Source organism: Ictalurus furcatus, chromosome 6, assembly GCF_023375685.1.
Source record: "Ictalurus furcatus strain D&B chromosome 6, Billie_1.0, whole genome shotgun sequence".
Classification (NCBI taxonomy): Eukaryota; Metazoa; Chordata; class Actinopteri; order Siluriformes; family Ictaluridae; genus Ictalurus; species Ictalurus furcatus.
Genome location: NC_071260.1, coordinates 3,387,236 through 3,415,147, shown reverse-complemented (window position 1 = coordinate 3,415,147; position 27,912 = coordinate 3,387,236). Strand labels below are relative to the sequence as shown.

The 27,912-nt window shown below is 42.7% G+C and overlaps 1 protein-coding gene across 8 annotated transcripts; it reads left to right on the top strand.

Annotated features, from left to right (window-relative positions):
- Positions 1-184: 184 nt before the first annotated feature.
- LOC128608492 (uncharacterized) lies at positions 185-27,107 on the top strand. 8 transcript variants are annotated; one of them, XM_053626240.1, is made up of 24 exons: positions 185-438; positions 9,633-9,856; positions 10,052-10,081; positions 11,858-11,902; positions 12,074-12,151; positions 12,280-12,429; positions 12,519-12,566; positions 12,674-12,766; positions 13,020-13,142; positions 15,481-15,630; positions 15,720-15,767; positions 15,868-15,945; positions 19,138-19,287; positions 19,377-19,424; positions 19,532-19,609; positions 19,840-19,878; positions 21,867-21,911; positions 22,088-22,171; positions 22,928-22,987; positions 23,127-23,249; positions 23,919-24,167; positions 24,703-24,852; positions 24,942-24,989; positions 25,097-27,107. In XM_053626240.1, exons 3-24 carry the CDS (start codon positions 10,063-10,065, stop codon positions 25,147-25,149), a joined length of 1,959 nt encoding a protein of 652 aa, XP_053482215.1. In that variant the 5' UTR covers positions 185-438; positions 9,633-9,856; positions 10,052-10,062; the 3' UTR covers positions 25,150-27,107. The 8 variants fall into 8 exon arrangements, with proteins under 8 accessions (XP_053482215.1, XP_053482214.1, XP_053482213.1 ...); XM_053626239.1 differs by having other exon boundaries at positions 9,633-9,928; XM_053626238.1 differs by lacking the exon at positions 9,633-9,856.
- Positions 27,108-27,912: the final 805 nt, after the last annotated feature.

Sequence of the window (27,912 nt, the reverse complement as noted above, 5' to 3'; positions counted from 1 at the left end):
AATAAAAGGTAAATATCTTTTATATATATAAATATATATATATATATATATATATATATATATATATATATATATATATATATATATATATATATATATATATTTACCTCAAATATCTAGCTACCTATTTAGGCTACATAAAAACAATATGTTATGCAAGGCGATGCTAGATATTTGTTTGTTTGTTTGTTTGTTTGTTTGTTTGCTTGCTAGCTTGTTTGGACCTCGTAGTTGTCCGTGTGTTATATCGGAACATGAAATTGTGCGCATGCGCAGTAGAACACGCAGTAGAAGTCTAATCCTCGAACGACATTTCCTCATTTCTAAATCGTTTGAATAAAATGCGTCTGCAAAATAAATAAATGTGAACAACAGCAGAGCAAATAATCTGCCAGAGAAGAGTTTTACACACAGCGCATTACTCTCATAATTAAACGTGTAAGTAGAGTACTCTTTCTTTTGCTTTGGGTTTTTTTTTTTTTTTTTTTGGCTCGGTGTGGTTTAACTTTCGATTCCGCGTTTCCAGTAAATCATATCTGTGAGTGAGGTGGAGATCTCTCAACTGATCAGAACTGCATCTTTAATCCAAGGGTGTATTCCCCTTTTATAGTCTGTAAAAAGAAATAGATTAGGTGTCACAAATACTGGCGATAATCTGGAAAAGTCTTTTTAAAGCTTAAAGGTTTAAAGCTTTTAACTCAGGAGATCCCTAAGTGACATCTACTGCACAACTGGGTTAGATCTTTTGACAATGTTCGAGTTTTGTATTGCCATGACAACATTTCCAAAATGGTTTTCTGCCTGGTTCAACCCATTTAACAATTGTAATGCTTTAATTAATATCATGTCCTTTATTACATGTAACCTGTTTTGATCAGGTTTCTTGAACAAATTGATTTACCACTGAGTTGTCTTCAATGCAGCAGCCCATGCAAATCATCCCACTGGCATTCTGTGAGGACTCGTCCTATTCTACCCCTGACTGGGGTGTTGGTTTGATGTTTAATACCGTCAGGTTCAGGGCCAATCAGAGTCAGAGGATTGCGGGTATCTTGGCAGGGAGTCGGTTTGAAACAATTGCTGAGGTAGTTTCAGATACCCCAGATACCCCCCTGCCCCCAGGCTGAAACTAAAGAGCGGAAATGAAAGCGGATGCAAAAGAGAGTGAGTGGAATCAATTACTAGGCAGGAAAGAGTCAGCGGAAATGGGTATCAAGCCAACTGCACAATTTGTCGCTGAGTGCAGCATGCCTCTTGAAAGCAATAGTGCCGCAATGCAAGAGTTCACAGAAATCAGAGCACCGTCTCACAGTTCTTCATACCTCAAGCATCTCCCGAGGCAGATAGTGTAATGACAATTTCTTAATCACCTCAATAATTTTCCGATTGATTAGGCTATGTTAAATTTCATATGCTGCCTATTTGTTAAGAAATAATGTTACAGTGTAGCTAAATGAACCACATTCCTACGTTATAGTACGATTTGTTTATTAAGGTTATTAAGGTACATTCAGACACATAAGCATTAATTTAATAAGATATTAAATTAAATATATATATAAGAGAGAGATATATTTAATGCATATTTAATAATCAAAATATAGTGCCTATGTGAAGAAAATAAACAACTATGTGTTATGCTTAACCAATCTAGAGAATTGCATCCTTCAATACCATGGAATTAACAAGAGGCTATATAGAAACTGATCATAAATAAATACATAAATAGATTTAGCCTACTTACCAATAATAAAAATTGTGTTGTACTTACATTTTGAAATGTTTGTAGATAGGTTATATATATTTTAGCCAAAATCTGTGTTCACACCACCACCACCCTATACAATTACTCAAGTTCATTAGCGATTTCTGATCCTAGTCATCCCCTCTATGTTATAGCAGGTGTACCACACAGTACTCAAAAGGTAACATCTTTTGAGTATCAAAAGTATCAAATTGTTTGTTAATTAATATTTAATAAAATATGGTTCACATCTCACAATTTCCTCCAAAAGCCTTTTTTTTGTGGTCTCACTGTCACACTTTGTGTATTCAACTTTGACAATATGACCACTAGAGAAGTCTGTTGAGTTGTGACCGAGAGAGACTGAGTGCATCTGTTCACACTGATTTCAATAGCAGATAGCTCATTATAATGTCCATTGGTATCAATCTTAATACGTCCCTGAAAACATGTTTTAAGTTATGATTTACCACCACTGGCACGCCATCGGGCCTGTGGTCACTGTGGCCCCGAGAGGTGTGGCCCCGCTGCAGCAGGTGTCCCTTATTTTTCTGTATTGAAGGAGGCAACCCTACCCAGCCAGCATTTCAGCATTGAATCACCATTGATTTTCGTTTCAAGTTTGCAAATCGAAACAACGTTGATATCCCGATGTTATTTCAACATCATACGTTTCAACATTAAGTACACTTTAAATTGAATTTCCTATTCACTCACTGTGTACACAGTTGTGCATTTAATTATATTATAACTTATATTTGTTATAACCTAGTTCACATTTAGAACAACATAGGAGAATACTTGCTGAATCTGCCGCCACGCGCTCTCCGGCTGTCCAAAACATTGGGGGTGCTGAAGCGGAGCTGTCGCTTCAGCACCACAGCGGCAGTCGCGGGAGGAGTGATCTTTGTTTCTTGTGCGCTGGCCGCCGGCCTGTTGCCACAGTACCCCCCCAGCTCCGAGCCTACTGCCGTCGTGTGTTGGTCCCATAGTGCATCACATCGTGAGAGGCCATCAGCATTCCCATGTTGGGTCCCCGCCCAGTGCTGGACCTGGAATGAGACCTGTTACCCTGGCATTAGTGTCCTTGGCCTTGGCCATCCACTGCAGTGGGGCATGGTCTGTCACCAGGACGAAATGCCGACCAGACAGGTAATATCGCAGCTCCTCGATGGCCCACTTTATCGCCAGGGCCTCTCTTTCAACGGGTGCATACCTCCTCTCAGCTGGGGACAACTTGCGGCTGATGTAGAGGACCGGGTGTTCCTCTCCGCCAAAGGTCTGTGAGAGAACAGCACCCAGCCCAGTCTCGGAGGCATCTGTGTGCACGGTGAATGAAAGTGCGAAGTCCGGGTTACGTAGCACTGGGTCGCTGGTGAGGGCTTCTTTCAGGGCTTGGAACGCCTGCTCAGCTTCTGCCGACCATTTCACCTGGTCCGGCTGGCCCTTCTTTGTGAGATCTGAGAGGGGGAGGCTACAGAGGAGAAGTTAGGCACGAACCTGCGGTTGTATCCCACCAACCCCAAGAAGGCACGTACCTGTTTTTTCGATGTAGGCCATGGGATAGTCCTTCACTGCCTCAATTTTCTTTATCTGGGGCTTCAGTAAGCCCTGGCCAATGTGGTACCCAAGGTACTGTGCCTCAGTCAGCCCCAGGTGGCACTTTTTTGGGGTTGGCAGTCAGCCCTGCCTTCCCAGGTGGAACAGGTGATCTGACCAAATGGAGGAGTGTATGACCACATCATCCACATAGGGCACGATGGGGTCACAGGACAATGTCCATCAGCCGCTGAAACGTTGCGGGAACCCCCGTGTAGCCCGAAGGGGAGAACCCGGTACTGCCAGTGGCTGTTCGCCGTGCTGAAGGCTATCTTCGGTCTCATCTCTGGGGCCAGCATCACTTGCCAGTAGCCTTTGGTTAGGTCCAGGGTGGATGTGAACCGGGCCCTCCCCAATCACTCCACTCGGGGGAGGGGATAGCTGTCAAATTCAGAGACCTGGATCAGCTTCCGGAAGTTATTACAGAGGCGGATACTTCTGTTGGGCATCAGCAAAATTAAGATGGGGCTGGACCAGGGGCTGTTGGACTCCTCTATGATGTTGACCCGCAGCATCCGGCCGACCTCCTCCTCGTTAGCCTTGCGGCGGGCCTCCGGGACATGACAGGGCAGCTGCTGCACCACCACTCCCGGGCGGGTCTCAATCTCATGGTGGACCAGCTGCGTCATTCCTAGGGAGGTAGAGAACACATCAGTGAATTGGCCCGCAACTCTGTTAGCTCCTGTTTTTGTGTGGGGGTGAGATCTTCGTCCAGTTGGACCAAGGAGCCCTTATTGTGATCTGTGTCTAGGGCCTCAAATGTAGACACTACTGGTGCTGGCTCTATCCACCTCTTCAGCAGGTTCACGTGGTATGTTTTCGTTTCTGCTCACTTACCGGACAGTTGCAGGTGATAGTTCACAGTGCCCTTCTTCTCGAGTACTGTATATGGGCCCTGCTACCAGGCTAGAAACTTACAGGCGCTGTTCGGCACTAGAAGGAGTACCAGATTGCCTGGCTGGATCTCGCTGGGTTGCGCTGGATGGTTGTACACTCGATTCTGTTCCTCCTGGGCGGCTCTCATATGTTCCTGGACGATCGGGGCCACTCAGTCGATCTTCTCCTGCATCTCCTGTACATAATCGATGACCGTGCGGAATGGGGAGGGCTGTTCTTCCCACGATTCCCGTGCCACGTCCAGCAGTCTTCGAGGTCGTCGTCCGAAGAGGAGCTCGAAGGGTGTGAAGCACATGGACGCTTGGGGGCACTCCTGGACAGCAAAGAGGACGTAAGGCAGGAGGAGGTTCCAGTTCCTCCCTTCCTCGCCTACGACAACATGTGCTTCAAGGTTTGGTTAAACCGTTCGACCAGCCCATCCGTTTGTGGGTGGTAGACAGAGGCCTTTAGGTGTTTTGCCTGCAACAGCCGACACAGATCAGACATTAACTTTGAGACAAAAGGGGTACAATTGTTCTGTCAGGATGTCTTTCGGGATCCCCACGTGGCTGAACAGGAGCACCAGTTCCTTAGCGACGTTGTGGGAGGTGGCTTTACGTAGTGGCACAGCCTCGGGGTACCTGGTGGCATAGTCCATGATGACCAGTACTCATGTACTATGTACTCATGAGCCCGGGCGGATTTTGGGAGCGGCTCGATGAGGTCCATGACGGTCCTCTCCAAGGGGACGCCTATGATGGGAAGCGGGATAAGGGGCGCCGGCAAGGGCTTCCTCGGGGCTGTGCGTTGGCACTGGGGGCATTGTCAGCAGAAGCTCCGTACCTCTGCGTCCATGCCTGGCCAGACAAAGTGGTCCTTCAGCTTCTCCAGGGTGTTTCGTGCCCCCAGCTGACCCCTGAGCAGATGGGCATGGGCCAGGTGCATCAGTGTTTGCGTTCTGGCCTTGGGGACTACCAGGAGGTCCACGTTTTCCCCTCTGCAGTTGGTCCAGTGGTACAGTAGGCCTCCCCTGACCAGAAAGTAGGAGGAAGGGAGTCTCTGGTTCGGACTCTGGTTGACCCCCTTGATCTGATGCACCTGGGCCCAACAATGCTTCAGGCGGCTGTCCTCTTTCTGCTCTTGGCCGAAGTTCCCCTGCCGGTTCACCTGCTGAAACACAGATGAGATTTTGTTTGGGTGTGTGTGTGGCTCACGTTCTGTCCCGGCATCCTCCTCGCCTCGGGCCATGTAGGCCTGCCGCACTCGTGCTTCCTTCTCTTGCAGAGGCGTTTTTGGCTGGTCTGGCATTGGGAGGACACACTCTGCCGGCCAGGTTTTCTGAGCCTTCTTCGGCGTCCCCTGGTCCAGCTCTATTGGCATGGGCCCGTCCCTGGGCGTCCTGTAGTCTGGGCGGCTTCGGTGGTGCTGTCCGTCCTTGCCGAGCACCAGGGTGTTCAGTAGTTCCTTGGGTGTCCCGGGAGCTTGCATTCCCATGGCCTGGCATTCTGTGGGCGGCAGAGTCCTCAAGAACCGATCCATGGCCATCTTTTCTATAACCTCAGTGGCAGTGTACCGGTCTGGCTGGAGCCACCTCTTGGTGAGGTGCAGGAGGGTGTCCATCTGCCCACGTGGCTTGGCTCCCGGCCTGTAGCTCCACCAGTGGAACTCCGCCGCCGCCTAAAGGGGGTTTCGCCCACACCACTCTAGGATCTCCCTCTTTACTTCTCCGTAGTCCCCTGCGTCCTTCAGAGCAAGGGCATAATACGCTGTGTGCGCCTCTCCGGAGAGCAGTGGGCCGAGGATGCGTGGCCACTCTTCGATGCCCCAGTTCTCTCGGTGGGACACCTGTTCGAAGGCTTCTAGGTAGGCCTCGATCTCGTCCTCTGGGGTCAAGTGGGGAAGAAGGTGCCGGGCTTTTCTGCCGGGATCAGGGCGATGTGTGGTGGCCACAGGGGTCACTGCTTTCAGGGCCAGAAGCTCCCAGGTCGTGACCTGTAGGCTTTGGGTGAGCTTCTATGTCATAGTCTACTGCTGGAGGCTGGCCTCCATTAGGCACTGCATCATGGAATCCATGTTTTTTGGGGGGGTTTTTTTGTACACACTGATTTTATTTCAGAATTATAACAATATCCATTAACTTTTCAGTAGTTTATGAAGTTCTCCAGCAAAGTAATAGTGAAACTTCTTTTTTTATTTATTTATTTTTTTTTATATGGGTGGGTCTATGCTCATGCCAGCACCCTCCACCAGTGTAGCGAGCCTAGATAGTGGTGGGCTGAGCACAGGCACACAGGAGGCTGTGAATTTCTAAATTTATTTACGTGCAGTGAGAGTGTGAAGTGCAATGGAGGTGCAGTGGAGTGAAGTGCTCGGACGCCGGTGTCGTCTACGGGGCTGCCGGGGCTGTGCTGGGGGCTTTCCAAGCAGCCGGGGTCCCGTTCTGCAGTCAGCCAGCACCGCGGGAGCAGCCCGAGGGTGAAATCCTCCATTTCCTCTGATCCTTCTGCAAGAAACACAAGATAGATTAACGCGCACGCCTCGGGGGCTCTCTCTCCCTTTGCACGCGGAGGATCGCCCTTTTATACACTCCCGTCAGCTGCTGGATGGTGGAGAATTGCCGCACTGATGATTAGCCCACAGCCGTGTGTGTCGGCAGCCCCGCGTTCTCTGGCATTAACTGCTTGCAAATCTTGTACAAATCACCATTCACCAGGTTGTGGGGGTTCTCTTGCCTTTTTTACCAGAAATATTGGGGTACGCACCGGTGAATCTGGGCAGGGAACAATGACCCCTGCTTTTAGCAGTGAATTAAATACTGGCCTAATTCCCTCAATAGCTTCTGATTTAAGAGGCTATTGAGATTGTCTAGGTCTGAAATCAGTTTTGGGCATGATCACGACTGGTGGTGCACTTCTAATTAGGCCTACGTCATGTTTCCCTTGGGCCCACAGCCCGAGAGGCACCTCCTTCAGTTTTGGGTGTGTCTCTAAGGGTGTGGGGCTTGCCCCAAGGTTCAGAAACATTCCCTTCTCATTACATATTACATCCCGGTTAACCTTACATGTTTCTTGAAAAAAAAATTTATAGACTCCTAGTATTGGGCTGTACCATATGTTGGAGGTGGGTTCCTGTTCCTTCTTTATTTTGGCTAATGAGACGTGAGGCGCTGATCCTGGGACAGAGAATACACGCAACTGCGTGCTGTTTAATTTGTCCAAACACGCACAAAATGTGTCACACCAATATATTGCCTTTAGATACAGCTCTTTGCTTTCTGGGATAACCATAAACCATTCTTTCTCAAAATTAAAATGTCCTTCATGCACTTCCGTTGTGAGATAACAGAAAATCAACACATTTGTCCTTCATCTTATCATGTGCCATCGTCAACAAATGAGCACAGGTGCTAGCTTTAGTATACATGGACCATTGGTAAACACAGAGCTGTTTCTTTGACAAACAGAGTTCCCAAAGATGAGTTATCAGTCACCGTCACTCCCTGAGGCGAGGAGATCAACCTTAACTGTAAAACACACATGAAGTCCCTACCCAGTAGATTGACATGTTTGAGTATTGGATGGCTTAATTTCAAATACTCTCCCATCTGTGGATCCTATAGCAACTTTAATTGAATCCCTTATCTTCATCAACAGTTGGAGTGCTTTCTTCTGGAAATCAAAAACACAAAAGAGACTACAGATGTTACTTGGAACTGTTATTTTTATTGGTTCCATTAAAACTTGTAGATTTTGAAACTTTTAAAAGGGCACTGAAACTTAAGGCCCTCTCACATGCCTAATAAATTGATCAGTTATGCAACAGCGATTTTCACTTGCGGTGCGTGTAGTCCATTTGAAGATTTTTATGGATGAAGTTGACGTTGAGGAATTTACAGTTTTATTCACCAACTACAACTCCCGTTCATGGTAAAACCAAAAGATTCTTGAATGAAACAGTCACATCATTGACATTATGTGTAAAGTTCCATGCTTGGGCATGGTTAGCTGTCATACTAGACGTGTACCGTACCTGAGACCACCTCTTCAAGTGGGCCAGGGCACGGTTCAGCACACTGTGCTTCGGCACGGCACGGAGCGATCACACCAGTCAAACGAACCGAACTTTAGGGGTCAAACATGTTTGGGCATGGTACAGATTGCCCAGTGTGAGTACACCCTAAGTAGCCAGAGAGACTTCCCACTGGTCTGAGTAATTGTAAACAGTAACATGTATCACCAAAAAGAATTTTAAAAAATTATACATAGTGGCAAGAAAAATGGAATAATAAATGGAACAAAAACACCGCAGGACATGGTCCAATAATTAGATGACAGAGAGTGACACGGTCTTGAATCGTCAAGTACACTTTACAACATGGGTCAACATGCTCGTCTAAACGATTATATTAATTTAAATATTAGCTGCCTTTCCACCTTCGAACCAATGGCAAAAGCATGCTGTTCCATGCCAAGGTGGTCCCGCTGTCATGGTTACAAAACTTTTAGGAGGCAGTTTCATTTGGTTTAAAGCTAGGGCAGGCAATTTCAGAAAGGGTAGCAATTGCAAGCTAGCTTTGAAAGCATAAGATCCCACTCTCCCTTCAGAGCTCTCTCTCCAAAGCCACGCCACACATGAACACACAGAGTTGGTGGAGGCGAGTGCAACACTTTCAGATTACCTCATGTGTCATTCACCGGTGAGACATTACACAATAATAATAACGAACGTGAACAACGTATTTCCGATTATAATGGTAAAAAAAGATCAAAACATCAACACATTTTGCTATAATATAACGTTATAAGTTATTTAAAATAAATAAATAAATGGGTTTAACCAGTGCCCGGAGTGAGAATAGTATACCTCCCAATTTTGTAGTCTGGATATATCTTCTTCTTTGGTTTTCTCTTATCGAGATTCTTCATTGGCTCTTCTCCACAGCTTAATATAGCAGTTGTTCGGTAATCATGGTTGTCACTAGGGCTGCAACTAACGATTATTTTCACAATCGACTAGTTTGCCGAATATTTTTTTTTCTTTTTTTTTTTTTCTTCGATTAATCGGATGGCGCAGGGCAAATTTCCAGTACCATTTTTTTTCCATTTATTTAAAATTAAAATCCACACACTGAGTGTTACAAATATTAATTTAAGACTAAAACATTACACAACCATTTGTCCAATTATATAAGACTGAAAAGAACCCAATACACACACCAGAATATATATTATTCATTTAGGACTGTAGTTTAATTCCATGCTTTTTATTGCATCTATAAAAAGTAATATATATATATAGAGAGAGAGAGAGCGAGAGAGAGAGAGAGATCTCATTTTATATATATAAAACATGTATGTATATGTATGTATATATGTGTGTGTGTGTGACAAATAAAACATTTTTTGTCCAACAGGATGGAATGACTTCCTCCATCTCAACGCTCTCTTCTTTCCAAACTGCTCTTTCCAAGTTTGGTCCTCCACATTGAGGAAGCTATAGCACCCTCGTCGTCTTTTCCTTAACCTTGTACTACTTTTCAGGAGTACTACATGTGTGTGTGAGAATGTCAGTCAAATGAGTGTGAAGGCCATCATGGCTGTGGGTGATGGGAAATGGCGTCCATGTTGTGATGCTGTGGTGAGTTCATGGCATGACAGAAATGCTCTGAACTAGTAATTCAATTCAAAATCAAAACAATGTAGTGTTCAGGTAATAAATGTTCCTAAACGGTTTCATATTTTTAATCTGCGATGTGTATTCGAAAACCTGATGCTTGCTTGCCAGGAACAGTAAGAAATACTATTTATTTAACACTTTATTTTGTTCTTGCAGAAACTGAAACGATGCCACCAAAGAAGACAGGTGAGAAGATTGTAATGTTTTGAGAAAAGAAAAACTGCTTTCTACACCTGAAAATTTGAATAGTTCTGTTCACACAATGGATAACATTTCCTTGTAAATTCTACAGTAACGTCCTGTCAGCAGAGTTGCCAAGTAGTCACTATCATTTCTATTTACAGCGTTTATAGTAGTTTTTCTTTATACCATAGCAATAGCACATTATACTGCATTTTTAAATGTATAAAATATATTTTTGCACGACTACATATTCATAACAGTATATTACTATAAAAAGCATCACTGCAATCTTACATCTTATATTGTCATTTTAATTCTTTGCCAAAATTGTCTTAAAAAATCATAACAAAAGAATCTGAAAAAAAGGTTTTACAAAGGATTATATATGAGATTAAATCACAAAATTGGAAAGTTAATTATTATATCGTTATATAATATATCACCCATATATAATATCGTTATTATTATATCACCCAGCCCTAGTGCCTCTTTTTACAATAACGTTAATAATACTTGTAGGGAAAATTAGCTGTTTAGATTCATTTGTTGACTTCACCACCGCTGTATTTAAGGAAAATTTAGATAGTTAAATTAATTACCTATATTCTCCACCAATACATATAGGGAACCCTTAGCTCACAAAGAATCTTAATTTAATTTAGGGAAATATTGCCAAAATCAAATAACAGCAGCTAACCAATTTATTCATCCAGCGAAACTTTTGGTGAGGTTGTGCACTGATTCTGAAAGTTATTACACTCATGGCCTTTGATAGGCAAATTATGGCTTCGAAAAAAACGCTGTCCTGAGCGAACCATCAATGCACTATGAGGCACCCAAAAACATAGTTATTCAAATTTGCCGTCCACTAGCATTCTGGAAATGTTATAACTGACATACAGATATCAAACATGACATATTTAGATATAAGGTATACTTCGCCACATATATTGGCCTAATACCAGACCAAAACATTTTGGTCACGGTGTGTAAACTTTTGCTTACAACTGCATTTTTTTGCATGTAGATCCAGAATGACTGTACTGATCTTTCTTATGGTCATAAAAAGTTTTAAGTGTCACTTCATGCATTCATTCATTTATTTATGCCACGTTAATGTATAATGTTGAATATTGCAACATTTGATTTGTTGTAAAGACCAGGACAACAGCAGTGTTTTGATACAGGTAGTAGATGTGCAGCTGTGCAAGCAAAAGTTATGCCTATATGCATGTATTTTATAATTATTTATATATCTAGAAACATTTGAATTGTAGGAATGACGTCAATAAATAAGAAACCAAAAGCCAATCCAGATCAACAAACATTCTTGTTCTTTATGAAAGCAATTTGGAGTTTATAATAATATTTTCATGTACAGTACTAGGAAATGATTTCTTTACAGATCCCAGCTTGGAAGGCGTTTGTAGAGCACAAGGTCAGCTGTGGTTCAGGCCCTCTGGAACAATTAAGGGTTAAGGGTCAGGGGCTAAAAAGTGGTAACTGCTAGGATTTAAACACAGGGTTTAGCTGATGAATTACACCAGGGTGTCAGCAGTTAAGTACCTCAGTAACCCACTACCAAGGTGCCACTGTTGGTACCTTTACCTCAATTGTTAGTCGCTTTGGATAAAATTATGTGCCAGATGAATGAATGTAAATGTAGCCTTAAAGATGTGATTCTCAGTCTCAGTCCTGTCCATTGCTGAACACTGAAAAATATGTCCAGACATATTTATTATTAGTGTGTTTTAATACTTGCATTCTTTGTTTATGCAGTGAAAAGAGTGGTGGGACCACAGAAGAGAAAAAATCCTAATCCAGGTATTTCAGAAAGAAAGAAGAAAAATCAAAACAAGCACATCTCACAATTGAATTTAGAAATCCGGACCTTAACTTCTTAGAAATCCAGCCCGTAACTAATAAATTCATGTAACTAATTGTTGTATGTTTATCCATCCATCCATCCATCTTCTACCGCTTACTCCTTTTCAGGGTCACGGGGAACCTGGAGCCTATCCCAGGGAGCATCGGGCATAAGGCGGGGTACACCCTGGACAGGGTGCCAATGTTGTATGTTCATTCAACCAGAAATTTCATGTCAGCATGTTTTTATGCTTAGGAAGATCTCTTAGAACTGAGTAGTAAGCTAAAAAGGTAACTGGTAAGAGAATATTTTATTTGTTTATTGATTCTTTTAGACAATGACCTTGTGGTTATTTCTGATGACGAGTGTCCTGAAACGTCCACACAAGGCCAACTAAATCCAAGATCACGGGGACATAATCAAGCTATCCAAAGACCAGTAGCTGTTATAACACCGCAATCTAGAGCAATCTTGCAAACTACACGTAAGTCACAACATAAAAATATTAATATTTCATACTGTAAAGTCTTTTATTTATTAGATGCATTTATATTCTGTTTGTTTCATATGTAGAAGTTGAGGACACCCTGACAGTCAGTGATGATGATTCATGCACATCAGGTGAGATGATATAATGTATATTTGCCTTCTATTTCATTCTTTTTTCACCATCCATTCAGTGCAAAAATCTCTCTCTCTCATTTACTTTGATTTCTGTTCTCTTTTAGATGTGAGTGATGCTGACGAAGGACAAGCGGAGGAGGATGTTGCGGAAAATAACAGATTAGCACATATATATGTCCATGGCTTGTACTATGATGGTGTGTATACATGTGCAATGTGTTAGTATATAAATCCTTGTCCATAAGAAGATGACCTTCAAATAAGGAGTTACCCAAACAGTATTATAATTTATAAAATTTCTTTCTCTATATACAGATCACATGCCTGTTCCAGTTCCAATTCAACCTAGTGTGCATTGTGTTAATTAATTGTAGTATAGTACTGCATACAAAATGCTGGCCAGATATTATTGTTAGGTATAGATTGTAACACTGCTTTCTCTATTAACAGGTAACATCATGGTTCAAACATCTGGCAGGAGCGATTCTTGCCAGCCTTCAGGTGGCCCAATGAATCGATTTAATAACAAAGACACGATCAACCAGAGAGCGACTAACAATGCTGCAGTGTGTGGTAAATATTACACCTACTATTCAAAAATGTAATAAATTAGAATTATAGCTGCCCCACCCTCCAGCTGTGTACGATTCCACCTAGCCACACCCTCTAGCTGTGCATGATTCCACCTAGCCACACAATCTAGCTGTGCATGATTCCACCTAGCCACACCCTCTAGCTGTGCATGATTCCACCTAGACACACCCTCTAGCTGTGCATGATTCCACCTAGCCACACCCTCTACTGTGTATGATTCCACCTAGCCACACCCTCTAGCTATGTATGATTCCACCTAGCCACACCCTCTAGCTGTGTATGATTCCACCTAGCCACACCCTCTAGTTGTGCATGATTCCACCTAGCCACACCCTCTAGCTGTGCATGATTCCACCTAGCCACACCCTCTACTGTGCATGATTCCACCTAGACACACCCTCTAGCTGTGTATGATTCCACCTAGCTACAGCCTCTAGCTGTGCATGATTCCACCTAGCCACACCCTCTAGCTGTGCATGATTCCACCTAGCCACACCCTCTATCTGTGCATGATTCTACCTAGCCACACCCTCTAGCTGTGCATGATTCCACCTAGCCACACCCTCTAGCTGTGCATGATTCCATCTAGCCACACAATATAGCTGTGCATGATTCCACCTAGCCACACCCTCTACTGTGTATGATTCCACCTAGCCACATCCTCTAGCTGTGCATGATTCCATCTAGCCACACAATCTAGCTGTGCATGATTCCACCTAGCCATACCCTCTAGCTGTGCATGATTCCACCTAGCCACACAATCTAGCTGTGCATGATTCCACCTAGCCACACCCTCTAGCTCTGCATGATTCTACCTAGCCACACCCTCTAGCTGTGCATGATTCCACCTAGCCACACCCTCTACTGTGCATGATTCCACCTAGCCACACCCTCTAGCTGTGCATGATTCCACCTAGCCACACCCTCTAGCTATGCATGATTCCACCTAGCCACACAATCTAGCTGTGTATGATTCTACCTAGCCACACCCTCTAGCTGTGCATGATTCCACCTAGCCACACCCTCTAGCTATGTATGATTCCACCTAGCCACACCCTCTAGCTGTGTATGATTCCACCTAGCCACACCCTCTAGTTGTGCATGGTTCCACCTAGACACACCCTCTAGCTGTGCATGATTCCACCTAGCCACACCCTCTACTGTGCATGATTCCACCTAGACACACCCTCTAGCTGTGTATGATTCCACCTAGCCACACCCTCTAGTTGTGCATGGTTCCACCTAGCCACACCCTCTAGCTGTGCATGATTCCACCTAGCCACACCCTCTACTGTGCATGATTTCACCTAGACACACCCTCTAGCTGTGTATGATTCCACCTAGCCACACCCTCTAGCTGTGCATGATTCCACCTAGCCACACAATCTAGCTGTGCATGATTCCATCTAGCCACACAATCTAGCTGTGCATGATTCCACCTAGACACACCCTCTAGCTGTGTATGATTCCACCTAGCCACACCCTCTAGTTGTGCATGATTCCACCTAGCCACACCCTCTAGCTGTGCATGATTCCACCTAGCACACCCTCTACTGTGCATGATTCCACCTAGACACACCCTCTAGCTGTGTATGATTCCACCTAGCCACAGCCTCTAGCTGTGCATGAATCCACCTAGCCACAGCCTCTAGCTGTGCATGATTCCACCTAGACACACCCTCTAGCTGTGCATGATTCCACCTAGCCACACCCTCTACTGTGCATGATTCCAACTAGCCACACCCTCTAGCTGTGTATGATTCCACCTAGCCACACCCTCTAGTTGTGCATGATTCCACCTAGCCACACCCTCTATCTGTGCATGATTCCACCTAGCCACACCCTCTACTGTGCATGATTCCACCTAGCCACACCCTCTAGCTGTGCATGATTCCACCTAGCCACACCCTCTAGCTGTGCATGATTCCACCTAGCCCCACCTAGGGGCTAAGTGGGGCTAAGTGGAATCTAGCGGTGTATGATTCCACTTAGCCCCACCCTCTAGCTGTGTATGAATCCACCTAACTTTTAATTTGGCTCAGTAAATTCTCTAAGGATTGATAATTGTTACTGTTCTCAACAATGTCTTTCCTAGAAATTTCACATTTCCTTTTTTATTCTGTTTTGCAGCCCAGAGAGATAAGATAGACAACTCTCAAACTGGAAACGAGAATATTCATGAGAATACTCCTAACATTTCATTGAAGTAAAAAATGTCACTTGTATGTTTATGCTTAGGAAGATCTCTTAGAACTGAGTAGTGAGCTAAAAAGGTAACTGGTAAGAGAATATTTTATTTGTTTATTGATTCTTTTAGACAATGACGTTGTGGTTATTTCTGATGACGAGTGTCCTGAAACGTCCACACAAGGCCAACTGAATCCAAGATCACGGGGACCTAACCAAGCTATCCAAAGACCAGTAGCTGTTATAACACCGCAATCTAGAGCAATCTTGCAAACTACACGTAAGTCACAACATAAAAATATTAATATTTCATATTGTAAAGTCTTTTATTTATTAGATGCATTTATATTCTGTTTGTTTCATATGTAGAAGTTGAGGACACCCTGACAGTCAGTGATGATGATTCATGCGCATCAGGTGATATAATGTATATTTGCCTTCTATTTCGTTCTATTTTCACCATCCGTTCAGTGCAAAAATCTCTCTCACATTTATTTTGGTTTCTGTTCTCTTTTAGATGTGAGTGATGCTGACGAAGGACAAGCGGAGGAGGAAGGCTTTGAACATGTTGATAACACATTTCAAAATGGTCCAGGTAGGGAATATGTACCATCAATGTAAAGTCAGAAATCCAGGTACTAATTCAAATATATACACGGTATTTGCTTACACTGTATAGTTTGCAGCCAAATAACAAATGAATATTATCCAACTGATGCTTGTGCTTATAGCAGAAGGTGTATATCTATTTCTTTCTGGGTTGTTTTTTTCTTTTCATGCATCACACTCTGTTAGTGTTCCATGATTAATTCTAATGCTTGAATTGTACGAATCTAGTTGTCACGTATCGTGACGGAGCGGAGATAGGACGTATGCAAATGCAGTATGAATAGTGTTTATTTTAAAAGAGAGACAGGCAGACAAATCCAAAACGTGATCCAAAAACGTAATTCAAAACAGGCACAGGTCAGGCGATCGGCAAACAGGCATACACAGGGTTAAACATGAATCAAGGTCGTGGTCACGGAAAACAAGGTCGATAAACAAAACGAGAAACATGAACTATGACGAGGAACTGGGAGCGGATAATCCAGCGTGAACTAACTCTAAACATGGAACGTGACTATGACTACTATACGAACTAATCTGACTCTATGATAATCTTCCGCGTTGTGTGCTGGGAGGCGCGCGGTATATATGTGGACATGATCAGCGTCTAAACCGCTAGCAGCTGAGGGCAATACAGACACATGTGAAATCCCAGCCAATGACAGAACAGGGAGGAGACATGACAGAAACATAAACAAAACACACATATCCAGATGTCACTACTGTCAACAATGGAAAAGCAGGTGCTCGCGCATTCGCACTTAGAGCACACTGCTTCAAGGGGGAATCATGACAGAACCCCCCCACAAAGGCACTCCTCCCAGAGTGCCATGAGTCATCCCATTTCATTGGCGGCCCCGGCCCCCTGGGCTGAATGTCCCAAGCAGAGCCAGGAAACCGCACGGTGTTCTTGGCGGCGCAGGGAAGTGGAGCGACGTCCCTGGCTGAACAGGAGGCAGAGTAACGACCACAGCCAGGCAGACAGGCTGAGCGAAGTCCTCGGTGGAGCATGAAAGCGGAGTGACGACCACAGCCGGGCAGGCAGGCTGAGCGAAGTCCTCGGCGGAGCATGAAGGCAGGGCGATGACGTCGGCGGAGCAGGGAAGCAGAACGACATTCACAGCAGGGCAGGCAGACTGAGCGAAGTCCTTGGCGGAGCATGAAGGCAGAGTGACGTCCTCGGCGGAGCAGGAAAGCAGAGCGACGTCTTCGGCTGAACAGGGAAACAGAGCGCTGTACTCAGCAGAGCAGGGAAGCAGGGCGACGTCCTCGTCAGAGCATGAAAGCGGAGCGACGACCACAGCCGGGCAGGCAGGCTGAGCAACGACCACAGCCTTGACTTGGATTTCAGAGACTTGAGACTTGACTTGGACTTCAGAGACTTGAGACTTGACTTGGACTTCAGAGACTAGAGACTTGACTTGGACTTGGACCTCAGGGACTTGAGATTTGACTTGGACTTCAGAGACTGGAGACTTGACTTGGACTTCAGAGACTGGAGACTTGACTTGGACCTCAGGGACTTGAGACTTGACTTGGACTTGGACCTCAGGGACTTGAGACTTGACTTGGATTTCAGAGACTTGAGACTTGACTTGGACCTCAGGGACTTGAGACTTGACTTGGACTTGGACCTCAGGGACTTGAGACTTGACTTGGACTTCAGAGACTGGAGACTTGACTTGGACTTGGACCTCAGGGACTTGAGACTTGACTTGGATTTCAGAGACTTGGGACTTGACTTGGACTTCAGAGACTGGAGACTGGACTTGGACTTGGACCTCAGGGACTTGAGACTTGACTTGGACTTCAGAGACTGGAGACTGGACTTGGACCTCAGGGTTGAGCTCTGGTGCTGGAGCCTCCCTGTTGACCTCTAGCTGGAGCTCGGCAGGTGAGCCCACCTCGTGGGTCTCAGGTTTGAGCTCTGAGGTCGCCAGGTTAACCTCCGGCTGGGGCTCTGATGCTGGGGCCGCCCTGTTGACCTCTAGCTGGAGCTCGGCAGGTGAGCCCACTTCGTGGGTCTCAGGTTCGAGCTCAGAGGTCGCTAGGTTAACCTCCGGCTGGGGCTCAGATGCTGGAGCCTCCCTGTTGACCTCTAGCTGGAGCTCGGCAGGTGAGCCCACCTCGTGGGTCTCAGGTTCGAGCTCAGAGGTCGCCAGGTTAACCTCCGGCTGGGGCTCTGCATGAGTTTGCCTGTAGTAGTGGGTAAACGACAGGGCAGGTTTGCCTGCCAGACTTACCCCCCCGAAAAGTTGTTCTAGCTCAACCCTCACCTCCGGACTCCCGAACCGCATCATGAACTCCCCCACAAACTGTTCTACACTGTCCAGGTTCCTACAGTGCTTATCCAGTTGGAGCTGCACCCACTGACGGGCCGGTCCAAAGAACCGGGACCACATGAATCGGAGCCATTGCTTCTCCTCTGGCTTAGGGTCTAACAGGCTGGAGAAATAGAATTGACAGTCTACCAGAAAATATTCTGGGGCACCGAAAAATCCGTCAAATGGATCAGGAAGCTCCATAAATGTCCATTGTGGGAATTGGACTGAGTCCATAGCGGGGACGGTTGGCGTCGACTTCCGGGTTCTGCGTTTTCTCCGTTCTCCTGCTGCATCCATATTTTGGCGGAAGATTCTGTCACGTATCGTGACGGAGTGGAGATAGGACGGATGCAAATGCAGTATGAACAGTGTTTATTTTAAAAGAGAGACAGGCAGACAAATCCAAAACGTGATCCAAAAACGTAATCCAAAACAGGCACAGGTCAGGCGATCGGCAAACAGGCATACACAGGGTTAAACATGAATCAAGGTCGTGGTCACGGAAAACAGGGTCGATAAACAAAACGAGAAACATGAACTATGACGAGGAACTGGGAGCGGATAATCCAGCGTGAACTAACTCTAAACATGGAACGTGACTATGACTACTATACGAACTAATCTAACTCTATGATAATCTTCCGCGTTGTGTGATGGGAGGCGCGCGGTATATATGTGGACATGATCAGCGTCTAAACTGCTAGCAGCTGAGGGCATCAGAATACTCCTAACATTTCATTGAAGTAAAAAATGTCACGTGTTTGTTTATGCTTAGGAAGATCTCTTAGAACTGAGTAGTGAGCTAAAAAGGTAACTGGTAAGAGAATATTTTATTTGTTTATTGATTCTTTTAGACAATGACCTTGTGGTTATTTCTGATGATGAGTGTCCTGAAATGTCCACACAAGGCCAACTGAATCCAAGATCACGGGAACATAACCAAGCTATCCAAAGACCAGTAGCTGTTATAACACCGCAGTCTAGAGCAATCTTGCAAACTACACGTAAGTCACAATATAAAAATATTAATATTTCATACTGTAAAGTCTTTTATTTATTAGATGCATTTATATTCTGTTTGTTTCATATGTAGAAGTTGAGGACACCCTGACAGTCAGTGATGATGATTCATGCGCATCAGGTGAGATGATATAATGTATATTTGCCTTCTATTTCATTCTATTTTCACCATCCGTTCAGTGCAAAAATCTCTCTCTCTCATTTACTTTGATTTCTGTTCTCTTTTAGATGTGAGTGATGCTGACAAAGGACAAGCGGAGGAGGAAGGCTTTGAACATGTTGATAATACATTTCAAAATGGTCCAGGTAGGGAATATGTACCATCAATGTAAAGTCAGAAATCCAGGTACTAATTCAAATATATACACATTATTTGCTTACACTGTATAGTTTGCAGCCAAATAACCAATGAATATTTATTCAACTGATGCTTGTGCTTCTAGCAAAAGGTGTATGTCTATTTCTTTCTGGGTTTTTTTTTTCATGCATCACATTCTGTTAGTGTTCCATGATTAATTCTAATGCTTGAATTGTAGGAATGAAGTCAATGAACAAGAAACCAAAAGCCAATCCAGGTCAGCAAATAGTCTTGTTCTTTATGAAAGCAATTTGGAGTTTATAATAATATTTTCATGTACAGTACTAGGAAATGATTTCTTTACAGATCCCAGCTTGTAAGGCGTTTGTAGAACACAGGGTCAGCTGTGGTTCAGGCCCTCTGGAACAATTAAGAGTTAAGGGTCAGGGGCTAAAAAGTGGTAACTGCTAGGATTTAAACTAGCAGTGAGGGAAAAAAGTATTTGATCCCCTGCTGATTTTGTATGTTTGCCCACTGACAAAGAAATGATCATTCTATAATTTTAATGGTAGATTTATTTGAACAGTGAGAGACAGAATAACAACAAGAAAATCCAGAAAAACGCATGTCAAAAATGTTATAAATTGATTTGCATTTTAATGAGGGAACTAAGTATTTGACCCCCTCTCAATCAGAAAGATTTCTGGCTCCCAGGTGTCTTTTATACAGGTAACGAGCTGAGATTAGGAGCACACTCTTAAAGGGAGTGCTCCTAATCTCAGCTTGTTACCTGTATAAAAGACACCTGTCCACAGAAGCAATCAATCAATCAGATTCCAAACTCTCCACCATGGCCAAGACCAAAGAGCTCTCCAAGGATGTCAGGGACAAGATTGTAGACCTACACAAGTCTGGAATGGGCTACAAGACCATTGCCAAGCAGCTTGGTGAGAAGGTGACAACAGTTGGTGCGATTATTCGCAAATGGAAGAAACACAAAAGAACTGTCAATCTCCCTCGGCCTGGGGCTCCATGCAAGATCTCACCTCGTGGAGTTGCAATGATCATGAGAACAGTGAGGAATCAGCCCAGAACTACACGGGAGGATCTTGTCAATGATCTCAAGGCAGCTGGGACCATAGACACCAAAAAAACAATTGGTAACACACTACGCCGTGAAGGACTGAAATCCTGCAGCGCCCGCAAGGTCCCCCTGCTCAAGAAAGCACATATACATGCCCATCTGAAGTTTGCCAATGAACATCTGAATGATTCAGAGGACAACTAGGTGAAAGTGTTGTGGTCAGATGAGACCAAAATGGAGCTCTTTGGCATCAACTCAACTCGCCGTGTTTGGAGGAGGAGGAATGCTGCCTATGACCCCAAGAACACCATCCCCACCATCAAACATGGAGGTGGAAAGATTATGCTTTGGGGGTGTTTTTCTGCTAAGGGGACAGGACAACTTCACCGCATCAAAGGGACGATGGACGGGGCCATGTACCGTCAAATCTTGGGTGAGAACCTCCTTCCCTCAGCCAGGGCATTGAAAATGGGTCGTGGATGGGTATTCCAGCATGACAATGACCCAAAACACACGGCCAAGGCAACAAAGGAGTGGCTCAAGAAGAAGCACATTAAGGTCCTGGAGTGGCCTAGCCAGTCTCCAGACCCTAATCCCATAGAAAATCTGTGGAGGGAGCTGAAGGTTCCAGTTGCCATACGTCAGCCTCGAAACCTTAATGACTTGGAGAAGATCTGCAAAGAGGAGTGGGACAAAATCCCTCCTGAGATGTGTGCAAACCTGGTGGCCAACTACAAGAAACGTCTGACCTCTGTGATTGCCAACAAGGGTTTTGCCACCAAGTACTAAGTCATGTTTTGCAGAGGGGTCAAATACATATTTCCCTCATTAAAATGCAAATCAATTTATAACATTTTTGACATGCGTTTTTCTGGATTTTTTTTTTTTGTTGTTATTCTGTCTCTCACTGTTCAAATAAATCTACCATTAAAATTATAGAATGATCATTTCTTTGTCAGTGGGCAAACGTACAAAATCAGCAGGGGATCAAATACTTTTTTCCCTCACTGTAGCTCAATTGTTAGTCGCTTTGGATAAAGTTATGTGCCAGATGAATGAATGTAAATGTAGCCTTAAAGATGTGATTCTCAGTCTCAGTCCTGTCTATTGCTGAACGCTGCAAAATATGTCCAGACATATTTGTTATTACGTTTTTTAATACTTGCATTTTTTTTATGCAGTGAAAAGAGTGGTGGGACCGAAGAAGAGAAAAAATCCTAATCCAGGTATTTCAGAAAGAAAGAAAAAAATAACAAGCATGTCGGCACTATCTCAAAATTGAATTTAGAAATCCAGGCCTTGGTAACTAATTCATTTATGTAATTAATTGATGTATGTTTATTCAACCAGAAATTTGAAGTCAGCATGTTGTATATAAATCTTGCATTCTTTGTTCATGCAGCAGAAGGCCAGAATCTAACAAAAAAGAAGAGAAAGGCTCCAGCATGTGTGGATACATCATATTTTCATAATTATTTGTGTGCAGGTAACATGTTATCTCTTTAATTTGCTTAGAAAAAGATTTACTAACAATAAACTGACTATAGGCCCCGTCAGTGTGTATCAGGTCACATTGCTCGATTGTTCTACAAAGTTGGGACGCTGTATAAAATGTAAATAAAAACAGAATGCAATGATTTGCAAATCTCATAAACCCATATGTTATTCCCAATAGAACATAGAAAACATATCAAATGTTTAAACTGAATAAATGTACCATTTTAAGGAAAAAATAAGGTAATTTTGAAATGGCCGCAACACGTCTCAAAAAAGTTGGGACAGGCTGGAACAAAAGGCTGGAAAAGTAAGTGTTACTAAAAAGAAAGAGCTGGAGGTTAATTGGAAACAGGTCAGTAAGATGATTGGGTATTAAAAAGAGTATCTTAGAGAGGCAGAGTCTTTCATAAGTAAAGATGGGCAGAGGTTCACCAATCTGCGAAAAACTGCGTCTACAATTTGTGGAACAATTTCAGAATAATGTTCCTCAACATGGCATTTCCAACAAAAAATCAGGGTAAAAAGAGTTTCTGCACTTGCGTTATGCCTCTTGTAACTGTATGTTACAAGATGTGTATATATTTCCATGACTTGTACTATGATGACGTGTATACATGTGCTACGTGTTAGTATATAGTAGTATATATGAATAAATCTTCATTCTTAAGAAGATAACCTTAAAATACGGAGATACCCAGACAGTATTATTGCCCATAATTTATCAAATTTCTTTCTCTATCTACAGATAACATGCCTGTTCTAGCTCTAATTCAACCCAATGTGCTTTTTGTTGCGGTTCCTGCGGGTCAGTTCTTAAGTCTTTCATAAAATGATAATTGGTCATTTGAGAAAATGTATCTAATTGTAGTACAGTATTGCATATAAAATGTTACCCAGATATTATTATTAGGTATGGAATGTATCATTTCTTTATCTATTAACAGGTAACATCACGGTTCAAACATCTGGCAGGAGCGATTCTTGCCAGCCTTCAGGTGGCCCAATGAATCGATTTAATAACGAAGACACGATCAACCAGAGAGTGACTAACAATGCTGCAGTGTGTGGTAAATATTACACCTACTATTCAAGCAAGTAATAAAATAGAATTACAGCTGCCCCACCCTCCAGCTGTGTATGGTTCCACCTAGCCCCACCCTCTAGCTATGTAAGATTCCACCCAGCCCCACCCTCTAGCTGTGTATGATTCCACCTAGGCCCACCCTCCAGCTGTGTATGATTCCACCTAGCCCCACCCTCTAGCTGTGCATGATTCCACCTAGCCACACCCTCTAGCTGTGTATGATTCCACCTAGCCACACCCTGTAGTAGTGTATGATTGCACCTAGCCCCACCCTCTAGCAGTGTATGATTCCACCTAGCCCCACCCTCTAGCTGTGTATGTTTCCACCTAGCCCCACCCTTTAGCAGTGTATGATTCCACCTAGCCCCACCCACCAGCTGTGTATGAGTCAACCTAACCTCAATCCTAAGGATTGAGAATTGTTATTGTTCTCAACAGTGGGGTTTTCTGTTCTCAACAATGTCTTTCCTAGAAATTTCACATTTCCTTTTTTATTATGTTTTCCAGCACAGAGAGATAAGATAGACAACTCTCAAACTGGAAACAAGAATATTCAAGGCACCTCCACTTCATCCCTACCAAATAAAATAGAAACTAACAATCTTGTGTTTCACCTGTTTTTTTTTTTTTTAAACCCTTTTCGAAATTACAGATGAAAACCTGTTGTTTCTAAGGAAAAACAATGTTAAGTTAATCGACGGGGTAAAAAATGTCCCTGAAATCCTTGATCGCCTCGAATTATCCAACGAAAAAGCAGCGATAGTGCGAGCAGAGAGGACAGATCAGGAGAGGATGAGGAAGCTTCTGGAGTTCACGACCAGCACACATGGTGCAAAGTTTCTAGTCACAGCCTTGTGGAGCTGCGCAAGCGATGTCATGGAAGACCTGGCCAACACCAACTGTGAGCACACACTTAACATCCTTAACGACAATACAAAGCAGTCATTTATATGCCATGAAATAAATTTATAGGTGCACTTTAGTGTTACTCCGCCCCCCAGACCCCGCCTCCTAAAGTTACATCAGAACATGAGGAAAAAGAAAATCAGCCACCAAACGTGTCTTGTCTGATCTCATCTTATTTGTGATAAAATAACAATTATGGAAATTCCATTTTTCACCTAACTTAGCGCCTCTTTAATCAATCAACTTCAGATTACTATATTAGAATATTTAGATTTATATTTTAGAATATTCAGTAGTCTGACCCTAATATATACAGTAAACTGGTGTGGTATATATTATCCACTTTAAACCATGATCTACTTTAGAATGCATGAATAATTTCCAGATGAATTTTTGCTAAAGTTCTAACATTTCATTGAAGTTAAAACGTCACTTGATTGTTTATGCTTAGGAAGATCTCTTAGAACTGAGTAGTGAGCTAAAAAGGTAACTGGTAAGAGAATATTTTATTTGTTTATTGATTCTTTTAGACAATGACCTTGTGGTTATTTCTGATGACGAGTGTCCTGAAACGTCCACACAAGGCCAGCTGAATCCAAGATCACGGGAACATAACCAAGCTATCCAAAGACCAGTAGCTGTTATAACACCGCAGTCTAGCGCAATCTTGCAAACTACACGTAAGTCACAACATAAAAATATTAATATTTCATACTGTAAAGTCCTTTATTTATCATATGCATTTATATTCTGTTTGTTTCATATGTAGAAGTTGAGGACACCCTGACAGTCAGTGATGATGATTCATGCGCATCAGGTGAGATGGTATAATGTATATTTGCCTTCTATTTCATTCTATTTTCACCATCCGTTCAGTGCAAAAATCTCTCTCTCACATTTACTTTGATTTCTGTTCTCTTTTAGATGTGAGTGATGCTGACAAAGGACAAGCGGAGGAGGACGTTCCGGAAAATTAACAGATTAGAAGAGATCAACATCGCAGTGAGAGAATTCTTAGACAGAAAAGCTGCTTTATTGGAGAGCTTTGAACATTTTGATAATATATCTCAGAATGCTCCAGGTTGGGTTTGTGTACAATCAATGCATAGTACCCTCAAATCCATGAATAGTTGTGCCACAGCGAACATAAATTTGCTAAAAAAAAATCAATGAAAGATATGGCACAGAAATGCCCGATTTACATTTCAGTTACATATGCCAAAAAAAGGAAAAGTGAAAATACTCTGACATCACCTCATGATTTCTGCTATGGTGCAAACCAGAGTTCTTTAAATAGTTTTTACGTTGGGATCCGTGCACATCTCTGAACCCATATTTATCTGATGCAATCAACCAGCTGAATGAAATTTTAGTTCCGTCACACCAGTTCGTTAGTCCGAGCCCTAGTCAGAGTTCCACTCACAATGTAACAAATACACCAGTGAGCCAATACGATATATTCTATGAACTCAGCGAAAGTCTGTTAAGATTACAGAATAGCCTAAACGGACATTCTGTACGATTAAACCCTGATTTAATCGACGCAGTCAACCAGTTGAATGAAAATTTGACTATCTCCTGAACACAACTTCAATATCTTCTCAACTCCAGAACTCTCACAGGAACATAGACCCTTTTATGTTCGTCTGTTATACGAACTTAATGAAAGTCCTATGAGGTTAAATGACAGTCTGGTTAACTTAATCGAACCCCCTGCCAATATTCCACAAAATTTGGGAAATGATAATGAGTACGTCCCTCCAATGGAAAACATATCATCACCTAATATCCACGATTTGCAAATGGAAGACATGCCATCACCTAATATCCAAGATGGTAATGGGATAGATCCTAATATTAGAATAATTAATAATGACAGATTCAACACCGAGATTAGGAGAAGAGTGAATTTTTCTTAATGTCACTAATCACTAATTTCAACAGCTTTGTGGAATTTTATAATTATGATTTAAACAGTGTGATTGAAATCGCTAATTATTTAATTTCATCTGAAGATTTTGTCACAGGTGAAATTAGAGGCGATACACTCAATGTTTCATGGCGCATTCAGTTAGTCAATGTTGCCATCGTTTTACATTCTTTTCTAACCATGCCCAAAAATGCCATTCAAAGTAAACGTGAAATAATAATTATTATTAAAACACTGAAATAGTCATCTAAATTGTCTGACCAACCTTGGGGTGGAAAACAGACAAGAGACTGATTAAACCGCTGAATGCTAATGTATTCATTGGCATTTTCACTATAACACATGCTAGACTTGAATTGTACGATCTGATGGATCGATTGCAACAGTGTTGTTTGTACACAGACACCGACGGCGTCATTTTTAAAAGTAGGGAAGGTAATTGAATGCCACCTTTAAGCAATTACTTTGGTGGCCTTAACAGCGACCTAGATGATGGCGATCAAATCGTAGAATTCGTAAGTGCAGGTCCAAAAAAGTTAGGGTTACAAAACTGTAAAAGGAAACGCAACTATGAAAGCTAAAGGCATTACTTTAAATTCTACCAATTCCGAAGTTATCAATTTAAAATCGCTGGTGGACATGCGAGTGAACGATTCGGATCAAACGAGTCAACTTATCACCTCACTTAACCAAACTGTGCGAGATAAAAAGTGATTTAATTTGAGAAATAAATCACAGTTAAAAAAGGTTTATAAGCCTGCTTTATTACCTGATTTCACAACTCTCCCTTATGATTATTAAGACTTTTCATGTATATATGTAATGTTGTTTCTGTTTGTGTTTTGTAATGGAAAATATGAACCTTTTCATGTATTGTATGTGGTACAAGTAATAACGGTAAATCGTATTTTATTATTATAATAATTTTATTATTATATATGTGTGTTTGCAACCTCTGTATGATGAATCGATGACCAGAATAAATATAAAATTTTTTTCAAGGAATCCCCGATTCTTTGTGTGATGACGAACTATTTCCCCCAGCAAAGCAAACTTATTGGTAATGGATGGCTTGATGGAATCTGCCAGTAAAAACGATGAAGTACTGTAAAAAAGGCTTTTACAAAATCCACCCACCACTGAAATCTCAGCGTCATCTATCTTGTTTAAAATTAGCGTTTTTCAAGGCAAGACCAGTAGAACAATCAACCTGAACACCAACTACATGTTTCATTTTAAAAACCCTAGAGACAAATTACAGATCAGCACACTGGCCTTTCAAATGTATCCAGGTAAAAGCGAGTACTTTTTAGAATGTTTTCAAGATGCCACCGCTGGACCTTACAGATATTTACAAATCAATTTCCAAAAAAGTTGGGACGCTGTGTAAATAAAAACAGAATGCAATGATTTGCGAATCTCATAAACCCAGATGTTATTCACAATAGAACATAGAAAACATATCAAATGTTTAAACTGAGTAAATGTACCATTTTAAGAAAAAAGCCATTTTGAATTTGATGGCCGCAGCACATCTCAAAAAAGTTGGGACGGGGCAACAAAAGGCTGGAAAAGTAAGTGTTGCTGCAAAGAAACAGCTGGAGGAACATTTTGCAACTAATTAGGTTAATTGGCAACAGGTCAGTTACATGATTGGGTATAAAAAGAGTATCTTAGAGAGGCAGTCTCCAGAAGTAAAGATGGGCAGAGGTTCAGCAATCTGCGAAAAACTGCATCTACAAATTGTGGAACAATTTGAGAATAATGTTCCTCAATGTAAAATTGCGAAGACTTGGAATATCTCATCATC